The sequence below is a fragment of the Moschus berezovskii genome, chromosome 6, assembly GCF_049115385.1.
Source record: "Moschus berezovskii isolate FMDL1 chromosome 6, NW_MosBer_1.0, whole genome shotgun sequence".
NCBI lineage: Eukaryota > Metazoa > Chordata > Mammalia > Artiodactyla > Moschidae > Moschus > Moschus berezovskii.
The window spans coordinates 53,852,104-53,871,868 of record NC_142465.1 but is presented as its reverse complement, the minus strand read 5'-3'; the positions used below and the strand labels follow the sequence as shown (position 1 = coordinate 53,871,868).

At 43.1% G+C, this 19,765-nt stretch overlaps 1 protein-coding gene across 1 annotated transcript in view; it reads right to left on the bottom strand.

The window, feature by feature from the left end:
* Positions 1–234: 234 nt before the first annotated feature.
* The window catches only part of GNS (glucosamine (N-acetyl)-6-sulfatase), a 54,246-nt gene continuing 34,715 nt past the window's right edge, over positions 235–19,765 (bottom strand). Inside the window, exons 11-14 of the mRNA XM_055394605.2 lie at positions 7,567–7,674; positions 6,495–6,605; positions 4,781–4,941; positions 235–462 (exon numbers count right to left, since the gene is read on the bottom strand). Of these exons, the coding sequence (XP_055250580.1) occupies positions 384–462; positions 4,781–4,941; positions 6,495–6,605; positions 7,567–7,674 (459 nt within the window). The 3' untranslated portion in view covers positions 235–383. The remainder of the gene's footprint in view (positions 463–4,780; positions 4,942–6,494; positions 6,606–7,566; positions 7,675–19,765) is intronic.

Sequence of the window (19,765 nt, the reverse complement as noted above, 5' to 3'; positions counted from 1 at the left end):
CATTTCCCACCCCTGGCAAAGCAGTGCCATTTATCTGAATGGATTTATAAGTCCAGATCACATGGGGACTAATTAAAAACTGTGGCCCCAGGACAAAAAGGGTTTGGTGAGAACAAAGATCTCAGGAGTATTGTCATCAGCTAAATAAAGGGACCAGGGACAGCCACTCCTGACACACAGGCAGAGTTCACAGTTTAACACATTGCACAAGGAAGTCAGCTGATTGGGTTGCACAAGGAAGTCAGCTGATTGGGTTGCTTTTTCAAACAGGACTTAAAGCCAGTCCAGAAACCCTTCCAGGTGTGGTCTTGAAGACTAGCTACAGACACGTACTCCAATCACTTCATCAGAAAGAGGTGAGCAGAGATCCAACTGCACAGGTGCTACAGAAGGTGCTTTGAAAATCTTCGTGTCCTGACGCTGCCATGATTGCTGAACATGAGACGAGGGTCAAACCTATACCTGAGGACAGAAACAGCAAAAAACAATGTGGTGTGAACTGTTGTGAGCCACTGAGTACTTCATTCTGAATATTAACTGGAAAGACTGGCAGGAAAGGATACAAAAGGAGCAACCAAATCACCAGAAGAGGATCTGGTGGGAAAGTCTAGTACAAAGCAGGAGTACTTAGGAATTAAGAGCAATTCCTTCATAAGTCAGCGAGCACAAAATAATATAGTAAAAGTAGAGAAAAGAAAAACAGAAGCAAGGCAAATCTGCAAAGGTTAAAGCTTTTTGGGGGAGGGAGGGATCCCTATAAAGCAGGCTGGTGCAAGAGTGTAGCCCTTGCCGAAAGCCCCTGCAGCATTTTCAAAGCCCTGTCTTCTTTTACGTTTGACACACAGATGGTGGTGAGTAAGAGGTAAGGTATGCACTTCAGACAGGAGCTTGAGTCTGGCTTATTATGAACATAGGTAAGTTGCTGACATCTCTGGCCACCAATAAAATAGGAAGGCAATTCATGGGAAGTATCTAGCACATAAAATCAATTCTGCCTGATGATGCAGAAGACGTGGATTTGATCCCTGGGTCAGGAAAATGTCCTGGAGAAGGAAATGGCAACCCACTTCAGGCTTCTTGCCTGCGAAATCCCATGGACAGAGCAGCCTGGTAGCCTGTAGTCCATGGGGTCACAGAAGAGTTGGACACGACTTAGCAACTAAATAACAAAGGAATTTAAAAGCCACGTGGACCTTAAATAGCTTAAGCCAACATCAGCAAAGCCAGCATCTTAGCCCTAACCCTCCAGAATGTAAACAAGACACTCAGTAATGGTTAAAAACAAAGCAATGTCATGGAAGAAGGCATGAGAGAGTAAGGTGGTGTTGAGACCAACTGGATTTTGTAAGTGGCTGAACCCCATTAAAGCCTCTGTATGATTCTGCCAGGCAGGTGTGGATAGTGGAGATCTACTCATCTTGTGAACGCCCAAGACAAGCCTCTCATACAATCAAGCTGAAGCTTGTTCAAGCAAGATATGTCCAAGATCAACAGATGTTATGAGGATGGAGACAAGATGGCTGAGTAGAAGGATATGAACTTATATCTTCTCATGAAGACGCCAAAATCAATACTAACTGCTAAACAGCCATTGGCAACACCCCCCTCCCCAAACTTACCAAAAAGATATCCTACATCCAGAGACAAAGAAGCAGCCACCACAAGGCAGTGTGGATTGGAGGGGGTTTGAGAAAGAATACACATTATGTATGGCTAAGTCCCTCTGCTGTTCACCTGAAACTATCACAACATTGTTAATTAGCTATACCCCAATACAAAAAGTTCAAAAGAAAAAAGCCACAACAAGACAGCAGGAGGGGTGCAACTGTGCTAAAATCAAACCCCACATCCATGGGTGGGTGACCCACAAACTGGTAAAATATTTTATCACAGAGGTTCTCCCACCAGAGTGAAATTATGAGCACATCAGGCTCCCCAGCCTGGTAGTCTGGCATTGGGAGGAGGAGCTCCCAAAGCATTTGGCTTTGAAGGCCAGTGAGTTTAGGCTGGGGGAGGAAAGAGAAACTCCACTCTTGGAGGGTGCAGACAGTGTGCACCAGGACCCACTGGAAAAGCAGTTTTCATAAAGTCTGAGCCAGACCTACCTGCTGGTACTGGAGGGTCTCCTGTGGCTCAGTGTGTTGCCAGTGACACTGGTGGCGGCAGTTCTGAGCAGTACTAATTGACATGAGCCCTCCTGGAGGCTACCTTCTACAAGACCTGGCCTCACCCAACAGCCTACAGGCTCCAGGGCTGGGATGCCTCAAGCCAAACAACCAAGAGGGTGGGAATACAACCCCTCCCATCAGCAGACAGGCTACCTAATGTCATCCTGAGCCCACAGCACCTTGCTAAACACAACCCATGACATGGCCCTGCCCAGAGGGACAAGATCTGCTGGAGTTGGACAGTGGGCCCAACTCCACACCAATGGGCCCAAACCAGTCTTCTCACCCTCTAGGAAGCCTGCAAAAGCCTCTTAGATTGGTCTTATTCACCAAGGGGCAGATAGCAGAAGCAAGAGGAACCACAATCCTGCAGCCTGTGGAACAGAAACTGCAACTTTAGACCAGAGGCAACAGCAGAGGAATGTGTCTTTATACAAGGGAACTTGATAGAATCCCAGAACAACTGACTGAAATAGAGACAGGCAATCTACTAAAAACCAGATTCAGAGTAATAATAGTAAAGATTATCCAATATCTTGGAAAAAGAATAGAGATACAGATACAAGAAGTGCTTAATAAATAGACTATCTGAGGAAGAAATAAACAGATGAACAATACAAAACCTGAAATGAAAAATACACTAGAAGAAATCGGTGACAGAATAAATGAGGCTGACGAATGGTTAAGTGAGCTGGAAGACAGAATGATGGAAATCACTGCCTTGGAAAAGAAAAAAGAATAAAAAGAAATGAGGACAGTCTAAGAGACCTCTGGGACAACATTAAATGCACCAACATTATAGGGGTCCCAGAAGGAGGCAAGAGAAAGGGCCTGAGAAAGATAATCTGGAAAGATAATAGCTGAAAAATTCCCTCATATGGGAAACAGTCACTCAAGTCCAGGAAACACAGAGTCCCAGGCAGGATAAACTTAGGGAAGAACACTGAGACACACATTAATCAAATTGGCAAAAATTAAAGAGAAAATATTAAAAAAAGGGAAAAACAACACATAACATACAACAGAATCCCTCATAAGGTTGTCTGTTGATTTCTCAGCAGAAACACTGCAGCCCAGGAGGGAGTGGCATGATACATTAAAAGTGATGAAAAAGGAGAACCTAAAACGAAGAATACTCAGAAAGGCTCTCATTCGGATCTGATGGTGAAATCTAAAGCTTTTAAGTTAGTCATCAAATCATAAGAGGAGAGAAAAAAGGAAAGGAAAAAAAAAAAGACCTACAAGACCAAATCCCAAAATGGCAGAACATATGTATGTATCAGTAATCAGCTTAAACATAAATGGATTAAATGCTCCAACCTAAAGAAATACAAAAACAAGACCTGTATAGATGCTGACTACAAGAGAGCCACTTCATGTCTAGTGAAGCCATTTCATGAAGCCACTTCATGTCTAGTCACTAGACACTACGTCTAGTAACACATACAGACTGAAAGTGAGGGGCTGAAAAAAGTATTCCATGCAAGTGGAAATCAAAGGAAAGCTGAAGTAGCAATACTCATATAAGACAAAACTGACTTTAAAAATAAGGACTCTTATATAAGACAAAGAAAGATCTTAGTTCCCTGACCAGGGATCGAAGCCACACCCTCAGCAGTGAAACTGTGGAGTCCTAACCACTGGACAGCCAGGGAATTCCCATTACCTAGTTTTAGTTTACTGGCATCCATGTCTCTGGCTCTACATACAGTTGAAAGCAAAAGTGTTACGTTTCTTTAACAAACAGTCTACAATCCCATTTCTTTAGTCACATACATTCCTTACTAACTTGGATTGAAGATATCACTTCACATGTTAGGTAGCTAAATAATTAAGTTACTAATTTTCATCAGCCTAGGATATCATTCTTTCCTCTTTCCTATAATCAGAGTATACGAACTGAAATAATTCTTTCCCAAAGAGAGTTTGATTTTTAATTTTATAATCAAGCCAAAAATGACAGGTGCCTTGCCACATGCAGCTCAAATGCATAGGGTGTTGTGAACCATGTTACTGGTACAAAGTTACTATTTAAGAGGCCTGAGAGTAGGAAGAACAGAAGTAACTTAGTAGGTGAGTTAAATGTCTTTCCGACCTTCATATATTGTAGTGGGCTTGTTTATTTTGACATCTGAGAGTTCATCCTTTCATTTTGTGTATTTAATATATTAAATTTACTGGCAAGTATTCAAGTTTCTGTAACTGGGGAGTCTGAGAAATGAAAGGAAGGCAAAGCTCTGAGAAGCACTAGGGACCAGGGTAGCCCTTGGTCAGCTTACACTAAAGCAGCCCCAGGTGTCACCAGAGCAATCAAGTGGTAACATGACAAGAACCAGAGGCAGGAAGGGGAGCAAGAGCCCTGTGTGGTGGGGAGCAGGGCTGTGCCTCCAGCTAGCGCACCCACTGCCTGTGGAGAGCAAGAGTTTCAAGCAGCTCATTTCCTCAGCACAACTGCTGCTGCAGTAAGACCCAGTACTCCCCGTATAAAGCAGAACAGTGAGAAACAGCTCAGCTCAGAGCAGGAAGGACCCACTGGGCTCCCTCTGCCTCCACGAACGGCAGGACTGCTGAAGACAACTGGGCAAAGTCATTGAGGACGATGGGAAACTTACCCTGGGTCAAAGACCCCTGGAGTGCGGCAGGTTGGTCCAGAACAGGATTGTAACATCATCAGCCGATAGTTCATCTTTCCCAGAAGCTCTGGGTCTATGCTTTTAGCAATGTTATTGATTTGGTGTGGGTCTGCAGTCAGGTTATAGACTTCTACAAACACCTACAGAAAATGAAAAGATGGAGGAAAGAGAAGAGCAAGGGTTATTACATCAAAAGAAATACTCCTCATGTGAGTTATTTCTAAATGGGAAGAGAGGAGGTGGATTAAAAACCAAGGCCCAGGAGAATAGCATCCGGTCTCAAGATCCTCAAAGAGCCCTGGGGTACGGAGCAGACAGTGGACCATCTGTTCTGGGGGTTGAATTACTCTGAGTCTATGGCCCACGTGCTGGAAACGGGCCACCAGCAGCCCTGTGCCTTCAGGGAAAGTCAGGAGGGAAGAGTCTACCTTCTATAATTAAAGCAGAGAACAGAAGGCAGGACTGTCAAATGGCAAGGGCTCAGAAACTAGACTAACTAATAAGGTTACTGAGTGAGGGTTGATACTGAAGTTTATCTTGCCTTACAGTTGTGAAGATTTAAATGAGAACAGATATGAAAGGAACACATCTTATAAAAATGTTAAGTTTTAAAAAGCAATTTTAGATATATTTAACACCACTTAAGGAAAGATACATTATTTCTAAAATAAGAGACATCTAATAACACTATTCTCCCCTCCATCAGTACTTTGTTCTCCAAACTGGAGTTAAGTGATAGGCTAAGAAGATATAGATAAATTTTGCTTATAAAGGCTTCAAATAGCTGCCCTCACACTACCACTTATAAAGTAGAAGGAACTGAGTTTGAGGAAAGCTCTCTTGCTTGTTCTCTGAAGTGCTTATGACCTACAAATAAATAGTGAGCAAGTCAATTTCTGACAAACATGATGAGTGTCGGCTCCATATGGCAAAATGTAGGCTGCCAGATGGGGTAGGTGTGCACTCGCTGATCAACAGTAAGAAACAAGGGATGGGAATGCGTGTGATCCTCCAGATAATCCACATGGATCCGGGCTGGCTAAAAGCCACCTTCCTCCAAGGATGCTGCCTTTAACCTGCTGATTCATGTGAGCAGCACTAGACTGTGCTGTGCTAGGAACAGGAGGGTCTGAGCCAGCTGGTGACCAGGAAGCTTTCTAAGAAAGGTCCCCGATTCCTTTCATCTCCATAGAAGTTCTTACCCTCACCCCAAACTATCAGGGGAGCAAACAGACCAGGCATGTAGCATTCTGAAAGAGTGAACTGTGTGTATTCCAAGTGTATGTATTAGTGTGATAACGGAAACATAAGTGTGAATTGGATAAGAATTGGGAGATTGTGACTGACTGACGTATACTACCATGTATAAATAGGTAGCTAGCGGGAAGCTGCTGTATAGCACAAAGAGCTCAGCCCTGGTGCTCTGTGATGGCCCAGAGGGGTGGGAAGAGAGAAGGGGAGGGAGGTTCAAGAGGAAGGTGATATATGTATACACACACAGCTGATGCACTTCATGGAATAGCAGAAACTAACACAATATTGTAAAGCTACTATGCTGCTGCTGCTGCTACAACTACACCTCAGTGAAAAAATAAACCCGATTTCCCCAAGGAACATTCCTGGAATTTCTCTTCTGCCAAGTCCAGCTAACAAAGTCCTGGCAAAGGGGTGGAGGGGCAGCGGGCCCTCTTACCTCCTGGTCATCAAACTCGCAATACTGTAAGTTCCAGAGTTCTGACATGGTCCTCACACAGGCATAGGTGTTGTTATATGCATCTTCACACACACAGTCAGGGAAACATTGCTGTAGGGACATTAAAAAAGCTGAAGAGCACCTTCAATGGTGACAAATGCTACTTGCATACAGCGGCAGCCAGGTTGGCTCGAGCCAGACATACAACTGGACAGAAATGCGGAAACTTGCCACAGAGAGGTAAATTGAAAACAGATGTGAGGCTCAGCTCCTACTAAGGGCTGACTTGATTAAGGAACACGAGGTGTGGCTGCTGTGTGTGTAGGCTGCTGCCATCCCTGCCTGTTAATCTCCTGATAGGAATGAGTTCTAATGAGCACCTGTAAACATACAGGTTGGTAAGGAGAAGAAATCAATACGCAGGTGAATCACTCTGCAGGTTTTTTTAGGTACCTTCATCCTCAAGGCTTGGAGCAAGTCTGAAATGAGCTTTGTGGAATCATTTGCAGTAAGTTGTTTACGAGCACTCTTATCACCAAATAGGACTTGACTTTGATTCTACCAAGTCTTCCATACCATCTTCTGGTTGGGTTTTTACTATATTTTAACATGTCAGTGTCAGGCTTCCATTTGGAGTTGACTCTATTACCCATTCTCTAAAGAGTGGCTGATGTTGCTCAAGTCCCCTCCATGACCAGTCTGGCTGCCACCAAATCAAGATGCTCATGCTGGCCCGGTTTTAGGTGGACACCTTGTCTCTCTGTTGGATGCCACTGAACACATCCCTAATGAAAAGTGGTACCACAGTTGGGATGGGTAGAAAGAAGGGGTCCTGATAAAGTAAGAAGGAGGGCAGATATGTGAACTTATTATAAAAACTGGAAGAATTTGAAGTGCCCATTTTGATGGTAGGTTGGCAGATAATCATTTTCAGGGTTACTTTTACCTTTATCTCCTAACCTCCCAGAGTCAAGTGACAAAGTGACAAGAGGACTCAGATTAACTGAGTCTAAACCCGTGCCGGCTGTGCCATCCGTGAGAAGGCGTCTAAGACAACTTGGGCCACACTCACAGACACTCCAGGACTCAGCGAAGGACACGTGGGGTCGGTGACGTTGCGGCCTTCTCCCTGATATTCCACCAGGACGTCTGAGCGCCAAGTCAGATTACGGGCCCCTTTCTAGAAAGAAGAGCAAAAGTGGTTTTGGTGAGGCATAAATGGCAACCCACTCCAGTGCTCTTGCCTGGAGAATCCCAGGGACGGGGGAGCCTGGTGGGCTGCCGCCTATGGGGTCACACAGAGTCGGACACGACTGCAGTGACTTAGCAGCAGAGTAGGATAACGTCACAGTGTTATTCATTCTACCACTCAAGGGGTCCTGGGAGCCAAATGAACTCACTGTTCAGGAACTGAAGGGAATGACCAAAATGGAGGCATTTGGAGGCTACCGAGTATCATGTCCACTTATAGAGTCCTCACATGCTCTCTTGCTCAATCACGTCTGACTCTTTGTGACCCCATGGGCTATAGCCCACCAGGCTCCTCTGTCCATGGAATTCTCCAGGCAAGAATACTGGAGTGAGCTGCAATTTCCTCCTCCAGGGAATCTTCCCAACCCAGAGACTGAACCCATGTCTCCTGTGTCTCCTTGCATTGGCAGGTGGATTCTTTACCACTGAGCCACCTGGGAAGCCCCTAGGATTCTCACAAGTGATGTCAAATGCTTTAAGCATAGTTATTTCTCAAGACTACTTATGTGAAGCAGGTCAGGAATGGAAACCAATGAAGTCATGAAGCAAGAATCAAAGTCATATGGCAAGGTGCTAAAAGTTCAGATCAGAGTAAACAATGCTATCTATAAACCCTAAGAATTCTTCTAAGCTCATGCCGAGAAATTAAACATGGCTGGTGGGCTAAGGACTGTAACAGGGCTAAAGTACTTCTTGATGGTCAGAATAAAGATACCATACATATATAAACTCATTTAATTTTTGCTGCACATCAGTGGAGCAGAAGGAAAAGAGCAGCAGCATTTGAAATAACGTTTAAGACAGGCACACAAATGGTGAAAGGGAGAGGGAGTTTGGGGTCAAAAGGACAACGTAAGGCCAGGATGGAAGCAGGACACCTGGTATATGGTTCCTGATACCCCTTTCAGACACGGAAGCAGTGCCAAGGCCGGTGGACAGGCAGGCTGGTACCGAACAGAAAAAAGTCCTGACAGCAGGCTGCCCACTTGTAGTACACAGAATGGCAGGTGACAAGAGGCTCTGGGGGTTTGAACAAGGAAGTGACACAGTCAAGGCTGTGCTTTAGAAAAATCAGCCCAGCAGCAGAATCTGACCTAGGCCAGGCTAGAAGGGGCTCCTAAGGGGATTCCTAGGTGATCAGTGGTTAGGACCTGGCACTGTAACTGCCAAGGGGTGTGTGTGTGTGTTTGTGTGTGTACAGGTGTGTGGGTGGGGACGGAGCTCTTAAAATGGTCTATAGTCATAGTAATCAAAGTCGGGTTTGTGGTCTATCAGCAGCACCTGGGGGCTGCTTAGAAATGCACCATCTCAGGCCCTACTTTGGTCTTAAAGAGCCTGTCTGCATTTTTAATAAGATCCTCGGCTGACTCATTAGTACAGTAAAATTCGAGAAGCACTCCTCCAAGAATGGTGCTCAAAATGTGCCCCCAGCAGCTGGAACTGGTTACGAACTCAAATTCTTTATTCCCAGTGGGGGCGGGGAGCGGTCTGCACTTGAATCAGCCCCTCAGGCACTACCGACGGGTGCTAGTGTGAGAACCACTACCCCAAGGACTCGAGTGGACCGATCTAGCCTGGTGACCACAGCAGGGGGGAGTGTGTGGTCTGCTCAAGGCTGTAGGGGGTCACAGCTGCCTGGAAAGGAGAGTCAGAGAGGAACTGATGTCCTCAGTTCACTGTTCTACAATGAAACCCGCACCATTCCATGCAGATGAAGGTCACAGAAATCCTAAGCTACAGGAGACTTCAGCAGTCACCAACTCCCCTGTAAGAACCCATTCTGCCAATCCTGAGCCATGGAAGCTGGGGGTCAGGGGAAGAGCTTATCTGTCAAGACTTGCTGCTGCTGCTAAGTCGCTTCAGTCATGTCCGACTCTGTGTGACCCCATAGACAGCAGCCCACCAGGCTCCCCCGTCCCTGGGATTCTCCAGGCAAGAACACTGGAGTGGGTTACCATTTCCTTCTCCAATGTATGAAAATTAAAAGTGAAAGTGAAGTAGCTCAGTTGTGTCTGACTCTTTGCAACCCCATGCACTGCAGCCTACCAGGCTCTTCCGCCCATGGGATTTTCCAGGCAAGAGTACTGGAATGGGTTGCCATTGCCTTCTCCGTCAGACTTGAGTGGATCTCAAAATCCCACACTTAATTAATTATGCAGGGAGGAGAAGAGTACCTGGAAGCTGAGAGCAGAGGTCTCCAACTCGGCTGCATATTAAAACCACTGTGGGACCACGTCACATCTCCAATTAATCAGGCTTGCTGGGGCTGGGACCCAGGAGTTAGTATTTTTCTTTCCCAGGAGATATGAATGTGCCACCAAGCTTGAAACCAATGAAGGGGTCATTCAATGTTTTCTTTCAAAGGCTAGATGGTATTTAGAGTCTGTGGCTACACAGTCCATTTCCACTACTCAATTCTGCTATTGCAGCAGGAAAGTAGGCCGAGCAACACACACATGGACTACATGGATGAGCACAGCCGTGTCCTGATACAGTTTCATTTACAAACCCCAGGGTGGGCTCGACCTGGCCCACAGGGGTTTGCCACCCCTGGTCTCCAGAACCAGTTCTCCAGCCCAGTCCAGCAGAACTTGCTGACTGAAATGTTCTCTGTTGCCTGATACAAGGTGTTTGAAGCAATTGATATATGGCTACTGCCACCGAGGAACTGAATTTCTCACTTTATTCTAGTTAAACAGTCACATGCGGCTAGTAGCTACCGCATGAAGGCAGAGCGAGAGGTACGATAGTCCTAATACACCAGAGGTTTCTACAGGACTAAACTTCAAAACAAAAGAACAAGGAAGATAGCCAGGTCCCGGGTGGCATTTTCAAAACTGCAGAGAAGTTAACTATACATAGCATAGTGATTTTAGCCCTATAGTGAAGTTTTTTTTTTTCTAACTAAAATAAGGTAAACAATGTAAGATTTGTCTAGGAAAAGTGAAGAGATAAAAATTTCCCTCTATGTGATCTACAGATTTATTGCAATTCCAGCCGAAGCCCAAAATGATTTTTTAAGCAATCTGAAAAGCTGTTTTTATAAAGTTTACTTGGAAGATGGAAGAAAGATAACTGTCTTTTAAGATACCCCTAAGAACAACCCTTAAGAGAACCCTAAGAGAGAAGTGTACCCACACAAGGTTTAATTACACAGCTTTATAACACATTGGGTGACGGACAGACAGATCTGTGGAACAGAAAAGACAATTGAGTATTTATAGAAAAAGAAATGAAACTGAATTCCTGACTCCTACCATGTAAGAAAACCAATTCCAGATACATCAAGGACTCAAAGGTCAGAACTACAGAACTTTCAGAAGAAAATCTGGGAGAACTATTTTCTGACCTCAAGGTTCAAAGGTATTTTTATAAACAAGACACAAAGGACACTAAATCATCTCATAAAGTGAGGTGCTTTACACACTCAGCTCCTACACTGTCATATCTTAATGCAGGGAAAAGACAGGCACAAACGGGGAATGTCATGACCAAAAAGAGGCATTTCACAAGGGAAGAAACACAAAAGACCTACGTGAAAGATGATTCACTGATCAAACATCCAACTGAAAAGACAAGCAAAGGGTCTGAACAGACATTTCTCCAAAGACAATACACAAATGTCCAACACACACATGACTGGATATGTCTGACACGTGACAACAAATCAACACGATTAGTCATTAGGAAAATGCAAATCGGAACCACAGTGAGACCCTCTCATACCCAGGAAGACACAGTAAAAAGATAACAGCAACTGCCGGCAAGGATGTAGAGAAGCTGAATCCTTTCACACTGCTGGTGGGGAGATACAGAACAGTGCCTCACTTTAGAAACAGTCTGGCAGGTCCTCAAAAGGTTAAACAGAAAAATCACCACGCGACCTAGCAGTTCTACTAAGGATACACTCAAGAGAATGGAAAACATTAGCTCACCCAAAAACCTATATACAAATGTTCACAGCAGTGTTACTCATAGAGCCAAACAGGGGAAACAATGCAGATGTCTATCAACGGATGGCTGCATAAATACATGGAATACTACTGTTTAGTAATAAGAAGGAATGAAGTAGTAACGCATGTCACAATGGGGATGATCCTTGAAGACAGGCTCAGTGCTTTCAGCCAATCACAAGAGAGCACATACTGTATGATTCTATTTACAGAAAATGTCCACAGCAGACAAATCTATAGTGACAGAAAGTAGTGCCCGTCTGGTGCTGAGAGAGGGAGCCTGGAGTGACTGCTAGTGTATCTAGGGGTTTCTTTTTGGGGGTGATGAAAATGTTGTAAAGTTAGATTATACTGCAGTTGTAGAACTCTATTTCAAAACCTAGTGAACTGTCAACTTTAAACTGGTGAACTGGAGACCAGAACAAGACGGTGGAGGAATAGGACAGCGAGACCACTCTCTCCCCGACAAATTCATCAAAAGAACATTTGAACATGGAGTAAAGTCCACAAAACAACTTCTGAATGCTGGCAGAGGACATCAGGCACCCAGAAAAGCAGCCCATTGTCTTCGAAAGGAGGTAGAAAAAAACATAAAAGATAAAAAGAGAGACAAAAGAAGTAAGGACAGAGCTCTGTCCCGAGAAGGGAGGCTTTAAAAATAGAGAAGTTTCCAAACACCAGGAAACACTCTCTCTGGCGAATCTGTGGCGAGCTTTCGAACCTCAGAGGGCCACATAACCAGGAGGAAAAAGAAAGAATTAAAACCCACAGATTACCCGCCAAACTGTAACTCCCAGCGGAGAAGCAGCGCATCGCCTGCATCCGCCATTAGCAAGCGGGGGCTGGGCAGGGAGGAGCCGGCTGAACTGCTTAGAGAGAGGACTGGGCTTGAATGCTGCGACAACAATCTGAGAGAACTGGGGATAGCAAAGCAGACTGGGATAGCTTCCCCACGAAAAGGTGGAAAGCTCTAACCTAAGACCCCGCCAGCCCCGCTCACAGAACAAAGGACTGAACAGAGCGAGCAGGCTGCAGTCGGCCCATCCCCCATCCCATGCCGAGACAGGCAGGGAGGGCAGCCAGAGCTGGAGGGGGCAACCGCAGGCCCAGAAAGGCATCAATACAAACTGCAGGCAGGCTTGTTGCTAATCAAGACTTCTTGGGCTATGGCCAGTTGATATCCGCCTGAGAAGGTGTGTCGGTTGTACACCTAGAAAACCGAGTGGCAGGGACTGGGGAGGCGATAAGTCGCAGCGACCGCGCTCGCCAAACACCTGGTCACCTGAGCTGCTCAGACCGGGGAAGGCACAAAACGCAGACCCAACCAAGTCTGCGCCTTTGTGGAATACCCCAGAACCTGAACTTGAGCCACTCAGACCTGGGAAGTGCATACAACCCAGCGCCGGCCTGGGACAGTTCCCGGCAGAGCAACCTAGAGCCTGTGCAGTGTAGACTGGGACAACACACGCACTGTGAGTGGGGGCAAACCCAGTGTGGCCGAGACACTGCAAGCACTCCCCACAGACGCCAGAGATATTCGACTGCAGCGTTCCTCCCTTCCCAGAACAGGACTGAACAACTGAGCCTTAAAAAGTGTCCACCCACACCTTAGTGTCAGGGCGGAAATTAGACACTGAAGAGACCAGCAAACAGAAGCTAAAACAGAGGGAACCACCTTGGAAATGATGGATAGAGAAGTCTAGAGACTACTCCAAGAAAAAGACAAAAAACCAGAGGCAAGAGGCTTAAGCCCGAATCCTAAGAACACCAGAGAACTCCTGACTCCAGGGAACATTAATCGATAGGAGCTCATCAAACGCCTCCAAACCTACACTAAAACCAAGCACCACCCAAGGGTCAACAAGTTCCAGAGCAAGACATACCACTCAAATTCTCCAGCAACACAGGAAAATATCCCTGAGCTTCAATATACAGGCTGCCCAAAGTCACTCGAAATCCACTGACATCTCAAAACTCATTATTGGACACTTCATTGCACTCCAAAGAGAAGAAATCCAGCTCCACCCACCAGAACATCGACACAAGCTTCCCTAACCAGGGAACCTTGACAAGTCACCAATCCAACCCCACACACAGCGAGGAAACTACATAATAAAGAGAACTCCACAAACTGCCAGAAGAGGGAGAGGCCACCCCAAGCAAAGCAATATAAGCAAGATGAAGAGGCAGAGAAATACCCAGTAAGTAAAGGAACAAGATAAATGCCCACCAACACAAACAAAAGAGGAAGATATAGGGAATCTACCTGATAAAGAATTTCGAATTTTGATGGTGAAAATGATTCAAAATCTTGAAAGCAAAATGGAGTTACAGATAAATAACCTGGAGAAAAGGATTGAGAAGATGGAAGAAAGGTTTAATAAGGACTTAGAGGAAATAAAAAAGAGTCAATATACAATGAATAATGCAATAGATGAGATCAGAAACACTCTGGAGGGAACAAACAGTAGAATAACAGAGGCAGAAGACAGGATAAGCGAGCTAGAAGATTGAACTGCAGAAATAAATGAAACAGGAAAAAAGAAAAACGAATTAAAAGAAATGAGGACAATATTAGAGACCTCTGGGACAATGTTAAACGCTCTGACATTCGAATCATAGGAGTCCCAGAAGAAGAAGACAAAAAGAAAGACCATGAGAGAATACTTGAGGAGATAATAGTTGAAAACTTCCCTAAAATGGGGAAAGAAATAATCACCCAAGTCCAAGAAACCCAGAGAGTCCCCAACAGGATAAACCCAAGGCGAAATACTCCAAGACACATATTAATCAAATTAACAAAGATCAAACACAAAGAACAAATATTAAAAGCAGCAAGGGAAAAGCAGCAAACAACACACAAGGGGATTCCCATAAGAATAACAGCTGATCTTTCAACAGAAACTCTTCAGGCCAGGAGGGAATGGCAAGACATACTTAAAGTGATGAAAGAAAATAACCTACAGCCCAGATTACTGTACCCAGCAAGGATATTCAAATATGAAGGAGAAATCAAAAGCTTTACAGACAAGCAAAAGCTGAGAGAATTCAGCATCACCAAACCAGCTCTTCAACAAATGCTAAAGGATCTTCTCCAGACAGGAAACACAGAAAGGGTGTATAAATTCAAACCCAAAGCAATAAAGAAAATGGCAACGGGATCATACTTATCAATAATTACCTTAAATGTAAATGGGTTGAATGCCCCAACCAAAAGACAAAGGCTGGCTGAATGGATACAAAAACAAGACCCCTATATATGTTGTCTACAAGAGACCCACCTCAAAACGAGGGACACATACAGACTGAAAGTGAAGGGCTGGAAAAAGATAGTCCATGCAAACAGAGACCAAAGGAAAGCAGGAGTAGCAATACTCATATCAGATAAAATAGATTTTAAAACAAAGGCTGTGAAGAGAGACAAAGAAGGAAACTACACAATGATCAAAGGATCAATCCAAGAAGAAGATATAACAATTATAAATATTTATGCACCCAACATAGCAGCACCGCAATATGTAAGACAATTACTAACAAGTATGAAAGGGGAAATTAACAACAATGCAATAATAGTGGGAGATTTTAATACCCAACTTACATCTATGGATAGATCAACTGACCAGAAAATTAACAAGGAAACACAAACTTTAAATCATACAATAGACCAGTTAGACCTAATAGATATCTATAGGACATTTCACCCCAAAACAATGAATTTCACCTTTTTCTCAAGCGCACATGGAACCTTTTCAAGGATAGATCACATCCTGGGCCATAAATCTAGCCTTGGTAAATTCAAAAAATTGAAATCATCCCAAGCATCTTTTCTGACCACAATGCAGTAAGATTAGATCTCAATTACAGGAGAAAAACTATTAAGAATGCCAACATATGGAGGCTGAACAACACGCTGCTGAATAATGAACCAATCATAGAAGAAATCAAAAGAGAAATCAAAATATGCATAGAAATGAATGAAAATGAAAACACAACAACCGAAAACCTCTGGGACACTGTAAAAGCAGTGCTAAGGGGGAAGTTCATAGCAATACAGGCACACCTCAAGAAACAAGAAAAAAGTCAACTAAATAACCTAACTCTACATCTAAAGCAACTAGAAAAGGAAGAAATGAAGAACCCCAGGGTCAGTAGAAGGAAAGAAATCGTAAAAATTAGGGCAGAGATAAATGCAAAAGAAACAAAAGAGACCATAGCAAAAATCAACAGAGCCAAAAGCTGGTTCTTTGAGAAGGTAAATAAAATTGACAGACCACTAGCCAGACTCATCAAGAAACAAAGGGAGAAGAACCAAATCAATAAAATTAGAAATGAAAATGGAGAGATCACAACCGACAACACAGAAATAGAAAAGATTATTAGAGAATACTATCAGCAATTATATGGCAATAAAATGAATAACCTGGAAGAAATGGACAAATTCCTAGAAAAGTACAACTTTCCAAAACTGAACCAGGAAGAAATAGAAAATCTGAACAGACCCATCACAAGCACGGAACTAGAGGCTGTAATCAGAAATCTTCCAGCAAACAAAAGCCCAGGTCCAGACGGCTTCACAGCTGAATTCTACCAAAAATTTAGAGAAGAGCTAACACCTATTCTACTCAAACTCTTCCAGAAAATTGCTGAGGAAGGGAAACTTCCAAACTCACTCTATGAGGCCACCATCACCCTAATCCCAAACCCTGGTAAAGATCCCACAAAAAAAGAAAACTACAGGCCAATATCACTGATGAACATAGATGCAAAAATCCTGAACAAAATTCTAGCAATCAGAATCGAACAACACATTAAGAAGATCATACATCGTGACCAAGTGGGCTTTACCCCAGGAATGCAAGGATTCTTCCATATCCGCAAATCAATCAACGTAATACACCACATAACAAACTGAAAAATAAAAATCATATGATTATCTCAATAGATGCAGAGAAAGCCTTCGACAAAATTCAACATCCATTTATGATAAAAACCCTCCAGAAAGTGGGAATAGAAGGGACATACCTCAACATAATAAAAGCTGTATATGACAAACCCACAGCAAACATTATCCTCAACAGTGAAAAACTGAAAGCATTTCCCCTAAAGTCAGGAACAAGACAAGGGTGCCCACTCTCACCACTACTATTCAACATAGTTCTGGAAGTTTTGTCTACAGCAATCAGAGCAGAAAAAGACAAAAGGAATACAAATTGGAAAAGAAGAAGTAAAACTGTCACTGTTCGCTGATGACATGATCCTCTACACAGAAAACCCTAAAGACTCTACCAGAAAACTACTAGAGCTAATCAATGATTACAGTAAAGTTGCAGGATATAAAATCAACACACAGAAATCCCTTGCATTCCTATACATTAATAATGAGAAAATAAGAGAAATTAAGGAAACTATTCCATTCACTGTTGCAACGAAAAGAATTAAATACTTAGGAATATATCTACCTAAGGAAACAAAAGACTTGTACATAGAAAACTATAAAACACTAGTGAAAGTAATCAAAGAGGACACTCATAGATGGAGAAATATACCGTGTTCGTGGATTGGAAGAATAAATATTGTAAAAATGAGTATACTACCCAAAGTAATTTATACATTCAATGCAATCCCTATCAAGCTACCAACGATATTTTTCACAGAACTAGAGCAAATAATCTCACAATTTGTATGGAAATACAAAAAACCTCGAATAGCCAAAGCAATCTTGAGGAAGAATGGAACTGGGGGAATTAACCTGCCAGACTTCAGGTTCTACTACAAAGCCACAGATATCAAGACAGTATGGTACCGGCATAAAGACAGAAATATAGATCAATGGAACAAAATAGAAAACCCAGAGATAGATCCACGCACCTATGGACACCTTATCTTTGACAAAGGAGGCAAGAATATAAAATGGAGAAAAGACAGTCTCTTTAACAAGTGGTGCTGGGAAAACTGGTCAGCCACTTGTAAAAGAATGAAACTAGAACACTTCCTAACACCATACACAAAAATAAACTCAAAATGGATTAGAGAGCTAAATTTAAGACCATATTCTATAAAACTCCTGGAGGAGAATGTAGGCAATACACTCTCTGACATAAATCACAGCAGGATCCTCCAAGACCCACCTCCCAGAATATTGGAAATAAAAGCAAAAATAAACAAATGGGACCTAATTAAAATCAAAAGCTTCTGCACAGCAAAGGAAACTATAAGCAAGGTGAAAAGACAGCCTTCAGAATGGGAGAAAATAATAGCAAATGAAGCAACGGATAAAGGATTAATCTCCAAAATATACAAGCAGCTCCTGCAGCTCAATTCCAGAAAAATAAACGACCCAATCAAAAAATGGGCCAAAGAACTAAACAGACATTTCTCCAAAGAAGACATAAAGATGGCTAACAAACACATGAAAAAATGCTCAACATCCCTCATAATCAGAGAAAAGCAAATCAAAACCACAATGAGATACCATTTCACACCAGTCAGAATGGCTGCTATCCAAAAGTCTACATGCAATAAATGCTGGAGAGGGTGTGGAGAAAAGGGAACCCTCTTACACTGTTGGTGGGAATGCAAACTAGTACAGCCACTATGGAGAACAGTGTGGAGATTGCTCAAAAAACTGGAAATAGAACTGCCATATGATCCAGCAATCGCACTCCTGGGCATACACGCTGAGGAAACCAGAACTGAAAGAGACACATGTACTCCAGTGTTCATTGCAGCACTGTTTATAATAGGCAGGACATGGAAGCAACCTAATGTCCATCTGCAGACGAATGGATAAGAAAGCTTTGGTACATATACACAATCGAGTATTACTCAGCCATTAAAAAGAATGCATTTGAATCAGTTCTAATGAGGTGGATGAAACTGGAGCCTATTATACAGAGTGAAGTAAGCCAGAAAGAAAAACACCAATACAGTATACTAACGCATATATATGGAATTTAGAAAGATGCAAATGATAATCCTGTATACAAGACAGTAAAAGAGACACAGATGTATAGAACAGTCTTTGGGACTCTGTGGGAGAGGGTGAGGGTGGGATGATTTGGGAGAATGGCATTGAAACATGTATGTTGTCATATGTGAAACGAATCGCCAGTTCAGGGTCAATGCATGTTACAGGATGCTCGGGGCTGGTGTGCGGGGATGACCCAGAGGGAGGATAAAGGGAGGAGGGAAGTGGGAGGGAGGTTCAGGAAGGGGAACTCATGTACACCCGGGGTGGATTCATGTCAATGTATGGTAAAACCAACCAATATAATATTGTAAAATAATTAGCCTCCAATTAAAAAAAAAAGGTTAAATAAATAAACTGGTGAACTGCATAGTAAGTGAATTAAGCTGTGGAAAAAGTGATTCATCTCATTAATAAAGAAATGCACAGTAGAACCAAATATAATTTTGTTGTTTTTCACCCCCTAGATAGGCAAAAAATGAAGTAGTCTCATAGTTTCATATAGAGCAAAGGGAATTCTCACACATTACTGGTGGAATATAAACTGATGATGACTCTGGACAATAACTTGGCGATGTTTGTAGGAATGAAGATGTGAGGTTCCCGTGACCTTGGTGACCCTGAGTATACACATGCTCACTGGGAAACATATGAGAAAGCCATGGCAGCACTGCGTCTAAAGCAAAACTAGAATACCACAAATGTACATTAATTATAAGTGGTGAAGCATTCCTTCTTATGATGGAATATTAGGTATCAGTGAACAATATGGATAAATTTGCAAACAATGCTGAATTGAAGAAAAAGTCTTGATTACAACTAGTAGAATGTCATCTTTAGAGTGCAAAACAAGATAGGTATTTCTCCCCCAAGACAGGTATGTTGTTTATGGCTACGTACATGATAACTACTAAAAAAATAAAAGCCAGAGAGTAACAACCATAAAATTCAGAAAAGTGCCAACTGGTAAGGGCAGGTAAGGGGTGGGATGGGGAGGAGTGCATAGGAAGACCCATCAGTATGAGGAGTATTTCAGTTCTTAAATGGGATGATGGGTTCATGGGTATTTCTTGTGTTTTATAACTTACGTGAGTGACATG